Source organism: Mytilus edulis, chromosome 8, assembly GCF_963676685.1.
Source record: "Mytilus edulis chromosome 8, xbMytEdul2.2, whole genome shotgun sequence".
In the NCBI taxonomy this organism is placed as follows: Eukaryota; Metazoa; Mollusca; class Bivalvia; order Mytilida; family Mytilidae; genus Mytilus; species Mytilus edulis.
In genome coordinates, this window is record NC_092351.1 from 27837780 (window position 1) to 27851203 (window position 13424).

Sequence of the window (13424 nt, forward strand, 5' to 3'; positions counted from 1 at the left end):
GGATTAAGGCAGTGAGGTCGTTGATACAAATCAGAATTAAGAAACTGAATGGGTCCATCAATGCCCATGCTACGTCAATCTTTAAAGACCCAAATGTTGCGAAAGACCTATCCGACCTCCATGACAAATATGTTGTTGTCCCCGTAGATAAAGCCCCAAACAACATCGTTTTTGTGTGTAAAAGTCATTACATTCACTGCTTGATAAACGAATTAGGTATTGACAATTCACTTGGAAACTCAACATATACCCTCACGACACTTACCAAAGAGGAAATCCTGGATAATCATAGGTCTGTTCTATGTTCCTTTGGAATTTCAACCAAAGATGAAGAACTGGATCTTCCATCACTGTATTGGATACCTAAACTACATAAGTGTCCTTACAAACAACGGTATATTGCTGGATCTTCCAAGTGCTCCACGAAACCTCTTTCTAAATTATTAACATCTATTTTATCAGCAATCAAAGACGGGCTTCAAAGTTATTGTGAAACTGCCTATTCTAGAGGTGGCGTGAATCAGATGTGGATACTTAAAAATTCCAAAGATCTTTTAGAGTACATACAAGCTAACTCTCTTTCATCTTGTAACAGTATTAAAACATTTGACTTTTCTACTCTTTACACAAGTATTCCACATTTCAAACTAAAAGACAAATTGAAAGAGTTGGTATTACTTTGCTTCGTAAAAAAGAATGGCCAACGTAGATACAAGTATCTCGTCTTAGGGAGGGATCAATCCTACTTTGTAAAGAATCACTCTGATTCAAACAAAAAATTCTCTGAAACTGATATTATCAAGATTCTTGATTGACAACATATTTGTTACGTTCGGAGGACGTGTTTTTCAACAGACTGTCGGCATTCCAATGGGAACAAACTGTGCTACTTTACTTGCCGACTTGTTTCTTTATTATTATGAGGCTGACTTCATGCAGGAACTTCTTAGGAAGAAAGATAAGAAGTTAGCAATATCCTCTAACTCTACTTTCCGCTATATAGATGATGTTCTTTCACTAAACAATTCAAAATTTGGTGACTATGTGGAACGCATCTATCCCATCGAACTAGAGATAAAGGATACTACAGATACAGTTAGGTCGGCTTCATATCTTGACTTACATCTAGAAATTGACAATGAGGGTCGGTTGAAAACAAAACTTTACGACAAAAGAGATGATTTCAGCTTTCCAGTTGTGAACTTTCCATTTCTAAGTAGCAACATTCCAGCAGCACCTGCATACGGGATATATATCTCCCAATTTATACGATATTCCCGTGCTTGCATTTCCTATCATGATTGTCTTAATAGAGGGTTGCTGCTCACAAGGAAGCTATTAAACCAAGAGTTCCAAATGGTGAAGTTGAAATCATCCCTTCGTAAATTTTACGGACGCCATCACGAGTTGGTTGACCGTTATGGAATAACTGTTTCACAAATGATATCGGATATGTTCCTTACGTCGTAACTACAATCCCCTTCCCTTTCATGAATGTGACCTACCGAGTTAGACTATTTACCGGATTTGTAATCACATAAGCACCACGACGTATGCCACATGTGGAGCAGGATCTGCTTACCCTTCCGGAGCACCTGAGATCACCCCTAGATTTTGGTGGGGTTCGTGTTGTTTATTCTTTAGTTTTCTATGTTTTTGTCATGTTTGCTATTGTTTTTCTGTTTGTCTTTTTCATTTTAAGCCATGGCGTTGTCAGTTTGTTTTAGATTTATGAGTTTGACTATCCCTTTGGTATCTTTCGTCCCTCTTTTATAAAGGTAAACAATTATTGGTCAACTACGGTCTTCAACACGTAGTCTTGGATCACACCGAACAACAAGCTGTCTGTTTCTAATTATGGTTCGTTTTTAACTATGTTACATTATCGTTTGTTTCTGTTGCATTCAGTGTTTCTGTTGTTCCGTTGTTTTACTCTTAAAATTGATGTGTTTTCCTCGATTTAGTTTGTAATTCGGATTTGTTTTCTCTCGACTAATATGTAACTTTTGAACAGCGGTATACTACTGTTGCCTTTATTTATACTCTTGTGAAAAAGATGAATCTACTGGGCCCAAATTTAATCACGATTAGGCGAAAGGTACTAGAGGGATTTCAAACTCATAGATCGATATTAAACTGACAAAGCCATGGCTAAAAAAGAAAAAAAAACAGATAAATAATAGTACACTATATACAGCATAGAAAAACAACATAGAAAACAACTATTATTAAAGTATAAAGTTTTAAAATGTGTATATTGACCCCATCAGCAAACATGGCCTAAATGACTAAAAAAAAGAAATAGAGGGGACAAGCAAGTTTGAGTCAAAACTGTCAGATGACTTCTTATAGTAGTTAATGGATTGGCCTTAAATGAAAATTTTACCACACTTTCATTAATTTTTCCTCAAAACTATAATAGATAAAAATAATCTTTAATTGGGTAAAATAATCAGCATACAAGATTTACAAATAAGTTAACATATATTGTAGCTGAAATCGTCAGAAGACTTTTTATTGAATTTTTTGCTCTTTAAAGGGACACTAGCTACGAGATATATAAAAAAATCAAAATTATAATATTTTTTTGTTTAATCATTAATGAAAGTGAAATAGTGAAATAATAATTCGCTTTTAGCAGCCAATATGGGTTAATTTTGTCAAAATAAGCGAAGAAACATTGATAATGTATTATTCACTTGCAAGTGAATAATTCGACCTCATTAAATCCGTATTCATATGAACTTCAAATTAACCCCTTAGCTAGTGATGGATAACACGTGAATTGTGTGTGTATAGTTATTTAAAGGAAAAGAATGTCAACATTGAAAGTGAAACAAAGGTAAATCATTTAATTGTGTTATTCGATCCACAAAACCTCATTCTTATACAGGTAAAAATGATGATAAACATATAATTGTAATCTATAATATAAAATTAAACAGACATAGAAGAATCCAATTACACGAGTTCTCTTTTTCTATTCATATCCTTATTTATGTGTTTATCCCTTATATGGTCATCGGAAGTATTTGGAGGCCAACTCGATAATTATTTAGATGGCGTTTAGACTATAAAAACACGAACTGAAGCTACATATTCTCGACACTATGCCATGTACATTGCTTATTTTATACTTTTTATGATTTGGATAAATATTTCACATTGGTATTACTCGATTTATTTCACTTGACTGGGCGGGGTTTAACCGGTTCTCTCATAATAAACCAGTCCATCTGTAGATAGGTGATTTAGGATAAACTCATCAATGAAGTGTCCAGTCATTATTCTGTAAATTCCTTTGATGACACTGATAGGTGATTAGAAATCAGTAATAATTATAACGGCAATCATCCTTATCACACACATCTTTGAATAAAGACTGTCTGTATGCAAATTAAAACATAAGCTACACCCGATCAGTTGAAATAACATTGGTAATATCAATCAAATACTAGAATTTGAGTCAGTTCGGTGACCATAAATTTGACAGCTAGTGTCCCTTTATGAACGATTTTTAACTTTTAATCGTTTTTGGTAATTGTCTTTTTTAAACTGCTATAGATCAACAATACAAGATCTACAAACAAGTCATCATGGCTGAAATATTCAATAGATATGTGATAAGGTATGTTGTCCTTTTTCATTATTTGCCCATTACCTTAGCCGTATTTGTCACAACTTTTTGGAATTTTGGGTCCTCCATGCTCTTCAACTTTGCACTTGTTTGGCTTTTAACTGTTTTGATATGAGCGTCACTGATGAATCTGATAGTAGACGAAACGTATTAGATTATAATCCTGGTACCTTTGATAACTCTTAAAAAGTGTTATAGATACAAATAGGTAGACATTTTTTAAAGCCCCAAATGATCAGCTGTAAAATTACAATATGCCAACACGAATGAAACTGTCTGTAACTATTTATAGAGTTATCGCCCTTTTGTATCTTTTTCTCTCAAAAATTGGCAACTGCTGAAGCTTTTTTTACCAGGACTTGCATGTGATATCATTTACATGTGTATAAAGTTACAAATGTATCTTGTCTTCTTTTATAACACTTTTGTTCTTACATTTATTCATTCATGCATTTTAATTATTCAAAAAACGTTAAACTATTTGATTCACAATCCAAGACCATATCCATTTTAAGGACATATCACAATGGTTCCCACGTACATTCTTTCACTGATTCCGAATAACACTATACTTTTAGAAATCTCTCATCGTCAGCAAAATAAATAGGATTATCCACACTTTTATCAAGTTCTTCAGTTGTAGAGCATAGTTTTTCTTCTGACTGATCCCCGTTTATATCAGAATTGTCATATGACTGTTCGTGACATTGGGTATTATTTCCGGTTCCTGTTACGCCAACAACTATGCCATCCTCATTCGAATTCACCCTTAACTGAATGTCGCTCACTGAAGTTTCCTGTTCTTCAATAGGAAGCAATGCCGCTCGCTGGCTATCCGTTTGATCCATCAATTTCATTCTGACACCGTTCTCCGAGTAAGAACTATTTGGGCGCGGTATTTTGGTAAGAGTGTAATCATACGAATTTGATCCATTTGACATGAAGGATGACAATGTAAAAGATCGTGACCTTTTCTTAAGATAGTATTCCCGCGCACAAATTATCATTCCGGCACATACAAGAATAACTGAGATTGCTGTAGCGCAAATTATCACAATAATATCAACTTCGTTTAATCCCATCAGGAAAATTTCTGAACCCATTTCATGATCTGTATATAGATATATTCTGATAGCTTTGAAATTCAATCTATAATTATCAACGAGGACTGTTATGACAAAGTTGTTATTTTTTATCATAGTACGAATAATTTCTGTTAAGTTTTTATGTGTTGTATTATATACATTGAATGACAGACGCAAAGGACCACATAATATATTTATCGGTTCCACACTCAATCCTTTTGTGCCTGCCTGAAAGGCAACGATGTTCATCAGACTGCCCCAAATTTCCTTCAATGCCTCTTGGTTTTCTAATGATTTGCATTCACCGGTAAACTCGATTTCAAAACTGAAATTGTATAATTTCCTCTTGTGTGGGTTTGGTTTTACAGTTACTCTTTCGTTTAGAGAATATGTCATTTGATGATATTTTGTCGACAAAGAAGGTTGAATAATAGTGTCTCCAAGTGAATAAGTGGAAGATACATGCGACACATTTAACAAATTGGATATATTTGATCCAAAAAGAGATTTACTTGCAGCACTCGGGGATGTTGTGCTTGTTGGCACGTTTGTTATGACCGACGTTGAAAACATATTCATTCCGACAACGGATGACGAAGACACTAAAAGTGGATGACTTTTTTTACTTAAATGCGTACTTTGGAGAGTCACGTCGCCTGTAGATGCAGATACAATAGGCAAACGAGTTGAAGTAAAATCACTCTGTTGTGATAAATTTTGAGTTTTCAGATTTATTGATGTCGATGGAACAGCCTGTGTAGCTTTCGAAGATGACAGATTTATCTTTGTGTTATCTTCTGTTTCTACATGTGAAATCACAGGAGTCGATCCTATCATATTTGTGAAATCTTTAACCTCACCATTTGTAATGACTAATGAGCTGATTGGTTCAATTGACGACTTTGATAATCGATCAATAATCATGTCAAACGGCTGCGTCGTTATTTCTGGCTGGAATGAAGTTTTTAACACATGCACCCGTGTCGTTGTTCTTAACATATGTGCTCGAGTCGTCGTTCTTAACACATGCGCCTGTGTCGTCGTCTGTAAAACACGTCCATGTGTGGTCGTCTGTAAAACATGTGCCCGGGTCGACGTTTGTAACACACGGCCTTGTGTCGTCTCTGTGTGTTTTTCAGACGAAATGTTCAGCGTGTTATAAACAGATACATTTTGAACTAGTAAACTTTCTTCTGATAAAAATGTCGATTTTGTCACTAATGGGCTATAATTGATAGAGGAAGTTTTTGAAATCGGTACATCGTTTAATTGAATAACTGGCGATGCTAATATAAGGGAGGATACCTGTGAAGAAGGATCTACTGAATCAGTTAATGCGTGTGTTCTGTTACCTTTCGTTGTTGCGTTGAGTTCTCCTGCGGTATTAAAAAAGGTTATTGTAGATGACGCAAGTGGCATTTTCAGAACTGCTCTTGTTGATTTTAGCTCATCAAAGAGCGTCTGAAGCTCGATGTTTGAAGTAGAAATTGTGTGTGGTAACATTGAACGAGTTGTTGTTGGCACAACATTGTCAATTGTTCGTTTTGTTCTTATACTCGAGGATTCAAATTGCGTATTGTCACTTGATAGTTGTCCTCTTGTAATACCTGGCGAAAGATAAAAAATAAGTTTACTTCATTAGAAAGTCAAATACTTAGTTTTAGAAAAAGGAAAATAAAAACAAACATGTCTTAATGTTAGGTCTTAATGTAAATAAGTGATGTTTTTGTCGTTTTTTATTAGTGGTTAACGTTTGTTGATGTGGTTCAAAAGTGTTTAAAATTTCGCGTTTTTTTTATATAGCTTTGACCGTTAGTTTTCCTGTTTGAATGGTTTTACACTAGTCATTTTGGAGCCCTTTAAAGCTTGCAGTTCGATGTTAGCCAATGCTCTGTGTTGAAGGCCGTACTTTGACCTATAATGGTTTACTTTTACAAATTTTACTTGGTACTTGGATGGAGAGTTGTTTCATTGGCACTTATATCACATATTCTCATATCTAAATATGATAATTCCAAAGATTTCTTTTAAGAATGTGATTACTACGTATACAGATCTTTAATATATATTGGCTTGATAGAAAAAAAAATACCGTATGACTGATAATTATATCAACAACATTACTAATGTTTGACTTCACGCTCATAAAACTCCAATTTTTGTTTATAGAAACAATGTCGAAAGTGTATAAACAAATCTGTAAGAAAGAAATGACCTTTAAGTGATGGCGTTGGATGATTTTAAACTGTAATACCTTATATTAAATTATCTGCGCCAACTCATAGAAACTCCTCTGTGACATTTAAATCTTATTAGAGTATATAATGAATAGCGTAACTGCTGTAGCTTCACAATTCAATTAAATAAAGGCGCCATTTCTAAGTAATTGAAATGTTCCTGAACAACAACGCTCGTCTGTGAAGTAAATGTCACGCTAGAGATTTATTTAAACCTGTATATCAAATTTTTTTCTCAGTAGACATATGTCCCGAGCCGATCGACTTTCAATCTCCTAAAAGCATCAAATCCTTAAAAAAAGATTGTAACGAAATTGCAATCGATTTTGTATTAACTTTATTCCTGCATTCTTTAGCAAGCAATATCGAGAAAGATTTATTGAAAAACAAGAAACACATCAAACGCATATAACATCTGATAAGCTGCGAAAGCTACAAATAAGAGACAAATGTGTTCTCTTGACATTGTGTTTAATATTATATGCATTGCCTAATTAAAGAATTACGACTACAAATCCCTCATGACACCAGTAAAAGTTATTGACAAGTGATTCGTTATACAGGAACTTTCGTTTGTGCGTATTTCATATATTTTATATGCGTTTATAATTAACAGCCTACTACAGGTGCAGCAAGAGCAATACCCTATACACAGTCTTTTTAGTACAGTTTAAGGGGCTCGCGGGTCTAAATCGAATTGTTTATCTTACATAGGATTTCGCTATATTTTTTTGTAAATGAACTTTATCTTATACTTAATAGAAAAATGAAATAAAAAAAGGGGTCACCGTTCATTTACGCTCACAATCTGCCATCGAAAGTAGCATACATTTTTGTTAATGTCCTTTTTTTCTGTTGAACTAATAGGAGGAATAGAAGTAATATCGAAATAAAAAAAGAACTAAATTACAGAAATCGCTTAAATTGTACAATTATTTAGTTTATGTACAACTTATTCGAAAACAACAATAAAAAATATAGGTCACCCATTGGTTAAAAAAGATATTTCAATTTTAATGCCAAAAAATGGCATTTTTTCAACCAAAGGGAGACAATTTGTAGCTTTTTCAATGATATCTACATTTTAAAAGTTACCTTGGGCCAACACGAATTTTAAAAGTCACCTAGGGCCAACACGAATTGATTTTTTGGAAAGATTTTTGTACCATATGATAAAGTAACGACTACTAAAGAAAATAAATAAAATTTGTAATGAAAAATAAATGTTTATTTTTTTCTGCAATTTTATACCCGCGAGCCTCCTTAATTATCCTTTTCCGTAAATGATATAAATGCTTACTGAATCATAAAACCATCTATCTCTATTTATTAAAAACCAAGCGTTGTTTTCCACGCGACAATTTTGATAAATTTACAGAAAAACATTTTGAAAAAATATCTTTTATAAGATCACCGGCCTTGCAAAGTAAAACTGAGAAAGCAAATTGGGCATTCATAGAAGGACGTAGAAATATATATACGACTGAAAAATGATAGCAACAGTCTCATATTTCAGAAAACCACCAAAAAGTTAACATTCCAGGGTTGGTTTTTTTTTGCTGTTTTTTTTTAAATTTTATGAAACGCAGACGTTTAGATAAGAGTTGTATAATTATATTAATCGTTTAACAAAATATTCACACCATGAGAAACGTCTAGGAAACAACGTATATCACAGTTTTAATGCGTTTGAAGTACAAACTGATAAGCCATGTTATTGTCTTTTGTAGGCATTAAAATATATTTTCGCCCTTCGAATTCTTTCCCGAAAAAGAAATTGTGTGGGTTTTCTTTCTTAAAACTATATACATAAAATGTATGAATATGAGTAGTCGGCTGATATTTGTGAGTTTCAAAATCTCTCTAAAAAATAAATTAAAAAGACAGTCCAAAGATACTAAATCGGACATTAAACTCTGGCGTACTAAATTATAATCCTGGTACCTTTGATAACTATTTAAAAAGTCGAAACTAACAATGCCATGACAAAAACGGAAAATACCAAAAAAAAAACAAAATTAAACAAAACAAAAAATAGCAAACTTACGACTGATCAACACTACCCCATGTTTTCATGAAATAATACTTAAAAAATCATATGGTCAATTAAATGACAACTGGGTATATACATTTGTGTTACTTATAATAGTATATATATGTTGTGTCATGTGTACTATTATGTGTCTGTTGGTTTTTTTCTTTAATAGCCATGGCGTTGTCAGTTTATTTATGATCTACGAGTTTAAATGTTCCTCTGGAATCTTTCGCCCGTCTTTAATAATTCTATAATTTCCATTAAAACTTCATTATATCATTTTGAAGAAAATCTCTAATATTATTTTAATTCAAAAGAGAGCCATTATTATCTAAAAAATATCTTATAAAACTAGATTATTTGATAAATGTTGCTAATCATATGTAGGAGAAAGAACTATATTCCCCAATTCATATTATGTATCTTAGCTTTTCATCTCTTTCACTGATGTTACATGGGAATTTATGTTTTAAATCAACTAAAACAAAAAGTATATAGGAGAAAAAATCTTACGTATATAACCATGTTTAGCAAAATGTCGCAACCTTCCTTCAGATTTAATGTAAATTACATATATAGTTATACATCCTTTAACTATTCCATTACATTAGATAAATTGGTATAATCAAACCAATAGATTCCCATCAAATTTACATAAACACAGTAATAGGTGCTGCATAAATCGCCGGGATTGTTATTTACATCGAAAAGTAACCAATTTGTCGATGTTTGCTGTCGAATTAATATGACGACAAGTTACTGATTTGAATTGACGTCATTGGAGCTTACACATACTTAGATTTTTCATGCTTTTAATTAATTATACATGTAGGGTCATTATAAGGTTTCAAAATTTTTAATGCATGCAGCATTTTGTGATGTAAATACTTATGATTATAATTCAACAGCACATCTATTTTGCAGTACTATGCAAGCATAGGGCGACAAAAATATACTTCTCATACACTATTGCAATACACATACACTGTTGCAAAACGTAAAATCACAAAAATACTGAACTCAGAGGAAAATCAAATCGTAAAGTCCCTAATTACATGGCAAAATCAAATGACAAAACACATCAAAAACGAATGGACAACAAATGTCATATTCCTGATTGGGTACAAGCATTTTCAAATGAAGAAAATGGCAACACACATACACCATTGCAACATACATACACTGTTGCAACACACGTACACTATTGCAACACACATACACTGTTGCAACACACATACACTATTGCAATATCTTTAAATAGACCAAACTATAAAGAATATGTGATTGCAATGAGCATTAGCTTTAAAAGATCTTGAATCAACCAAATTCATTTAATGAAATATAACATTAAGATACAATAACAAAAGACTAATGAAGTTTCGCACTGGAATTCGGCACATGAATATGAAGTCTTGTACGTATTTTATGGCAATTATGAAGAAATATAGTAATCTATATTTAAATTGATATTTTTTATAGATGTCAAGGATTTTCAAAGCTATGGAAAATTGAAGGCATAATAAGTATCAATTCGTTAAGCTATAGGCATTTTAGTTACTACTTTGTTAATACTTTGTTAATAGATATAAAGAGATGTGATATTAGTGCCAATGAAACAACTCTCCATCCAAGTCACAGTTTGTAAAAGAAACACCATCATAGGTCAAAGCAAAAAAAGAAATTATGACATTATCGTTTAGATACAATAACATGGAACATAAAATTGAGAAAGGAAATGGTGAATATGTCAAAGCGACAACCACCCGACCATAGAGCAAACAACAGCCGAAGGCAACCAATGGGTCTTCAATGTAGCGAGAATTCCCGCACCCGTAGGTGTCCTTCAGCTGGCCCCTAAAATATGCATAATAGTACAGTGATAATGGACGTCATACTAAACTCCGAATTATACACAAGAAACTAAAAATTAAAATCATACAAGACTAACAAAGGCCAGAGGCTCCTGACTTGGGACAGGCGCAAAATTGCGGCGGGGTTAAACATGTTTATGAGATCTCAACCCTCCCCCTATACCTCTAGCCAATGTAGAAAAGTAAAAGAATAACAATACGCACATTAAAATTCAGTTCAAGAGAAGTCCGAGTCTGATGTCAAAAGATGTAACAAAAGAAAATAAATAAAATGACAATAATACATAATTAACAACAGACTACTAGCAGTTAACTGACATGCCAGCTCCAGACCTCAATTAAACTGATTGAAAGATTATGTCTTCATCATATGAATATCAGGTACAATCCCTCCCGTTAGGGGTTTAGTATCATACTATCATAAAATATATGAGAAGAACATAACCCGTGTCATGCTTATTATCATCCTTAACATCCTTATTATATATGATATATTATATATATTAAAATATATGAGAAGAACATAACCCGTGTCATGCTTATTATCATCCATAACATCCTTATTATCAGCAATCAAACACAGTTTAAAAAAAAGGAAAGATGTATGTAACCATAAACCACAAAGATTTAACGTCCACACTTTTTGGAATTTTGGGTCCTCAATGCTCTTCTACTTTGTAACCTTTTTGATCTGAGCGTCACTGATGAGTCTTATGTAGACGAAACGCGCGTCTGGCGTATTAAATTATAATCCTGGTACCTTTGATAACTTTTTTTACACCACTGGGTCGATGCCACTGCTGGTGGACGTTTTGTCCCCGTATGTATCACCAGCCCAGTAGTCAGCACTTCGATGTTGACATGAATATCAATTATATGGTCATTTTTATAAATTTCCTGTTACAAAACTTTGAATTTTTTCGAACAACTAAGGATTTCTATTCCAGGAATAGATTACCTTAGCCGTATTTTGCACCACGTTTTGGAATTTTCGGTCCTTAATGCTCTTCAACTTTGTACTTGTTTGGCTTTATAACTTTGTTTTATCTGTTCGTCACTGATGAGTCTTTTGTAGACGAAACGCGCGTCTGGCGTATTAAATTATAATCCTGGTACCTTTGATAACTATCTGACCTGAAGTAACTGCTCATTTATACAAACCGCACAGTCAATGTTAGATCTCAAACTCCCTATTCACCAATCAGGACAGTTTGGACAAAGACAACTCGAACCAATATGAGGACAACTTAGACTACTCTTTAAGACAACTCGGAGTAGTAAGACAGATAAGTCGCAACAGTTTGAAAGACAATTAGAACCAGTTTGCAAGACAAGTCTAACTTGTTTGAAAAATAACTTGGACCCGTTTTTTTTTATCTTAATACAGTAGATAAACAAAAAATACACAAAAGAATAAACAGCAATAACCTATACAAAAAAAAACCACTTTACTGATGAGTCGTTTGTAGACGAAACGCGCGTCTAGCGTATATACAAAATTTAGTCCTGGTATCTATGATGAGTTTATTTACTCTTAAATAATCGAATAATTGATAAAAAAAAAAATAAGCACTGTTTGTTTTAAAAAATATACACTGAGTTCTTAATAATGTTCGCAGTTACTGTGAGCAAGCTGAAAGTACTTAACCCGTTGAAAGAAAACCGTCATGCGCTTAATATCTTCATGGAATATTCTCTGACCTGATTTTAAAGAAACATTTTTGTAATGTCATAACAGAACTATTTGTATAATGCTTTAATATGATATAGATATTTTGAAACCTCTTGGTGAATATTTGTAAGTATTCACTTAACTAACTATCACCAAGCAGTCTTCCGTGTTGTCTTGCTATGAATGCTTTTCTTACGTCTTTTAGCGACTGCTGTGGTTTTCCAACAAACGTAATACCACATTAATATTGAATAAGATATCTAGTGATCCTGGTTTTGCAAGTAAGATTACAGAATATTGCGTAAGTCATCCAATTAAAGAAACTGTTAGAAGCTTTTGGTTACAATATCATTGTTTGGCATGTCAGATATTGTTTGTTATTTGTAGATTTTGCGTCACAGAGAAGTGTTTTGGAGAAGATCTTGAGTGTTTTCTATTAGTGTTCCATTTCATTAAAATTTCGCTGATCACTTTTGACAATATATCCCATTTTGAAAAGAATTTCACTCCAAATTGACTGTTTTTTATCTTGACTTAGGTACCTCCTAAGACAAAGGTCGTCAATAATCTACATTGAAACACAGCATCTCTAAATCTTGTCTAAAAGCATTCTTGTCTTTTTTAAAGAAAAATGTTCGAATTAAGTCCGTCCTACGAACCTGGGGTATATTTCAATAATTGGGTATAATAGGATTTCGTGTTATAATTTTGCTCAATTTTATATTAAAATGACCATCTTTTTTTATGACATTCTTTCATACTTCCATGGATTCAAGTTTGCATACTGTATATTGATTTGGGGTATGACATTCATATCATTACATTGTATCAAATTAAATCATTGAAATATATGTGCACCTCACAATGTCAATTCATATATAAAAATT

The 13424-nt window shown here is 33.0% G+C and overlaps 1 protein-coding gene across 4 annotated transcripts in view; it reads right to left on the reverse strand.

Annotated features, from left to right (window-relative positions):
* Nucleotides 1-4039: 4039 nt before the first annotated feature.
* Nucleotides 4040-13424, reverse strand: part of LOC139485251 (serine-rich adhesin for platelets-like) — a 32482-nt gene continuing 23097 nt past the window's right edge. For all 4 annotated transcript variants that reach the window (XM_071269552.1, XM_071269553.1, XM_071269555.1 and 1 more), the window contains exon 3: nucleotides 4040-6329. In XM_071269552.1, the coding sequence (XP_071125653.1) occupies nucleotides 4204-6329 (2126 nt within the window). In that variant the 3' untranslated portion in view covers nucleotides 4040-4203. The remainder of the gene's footprint in view (nucleotides 6330-13424) is intronic.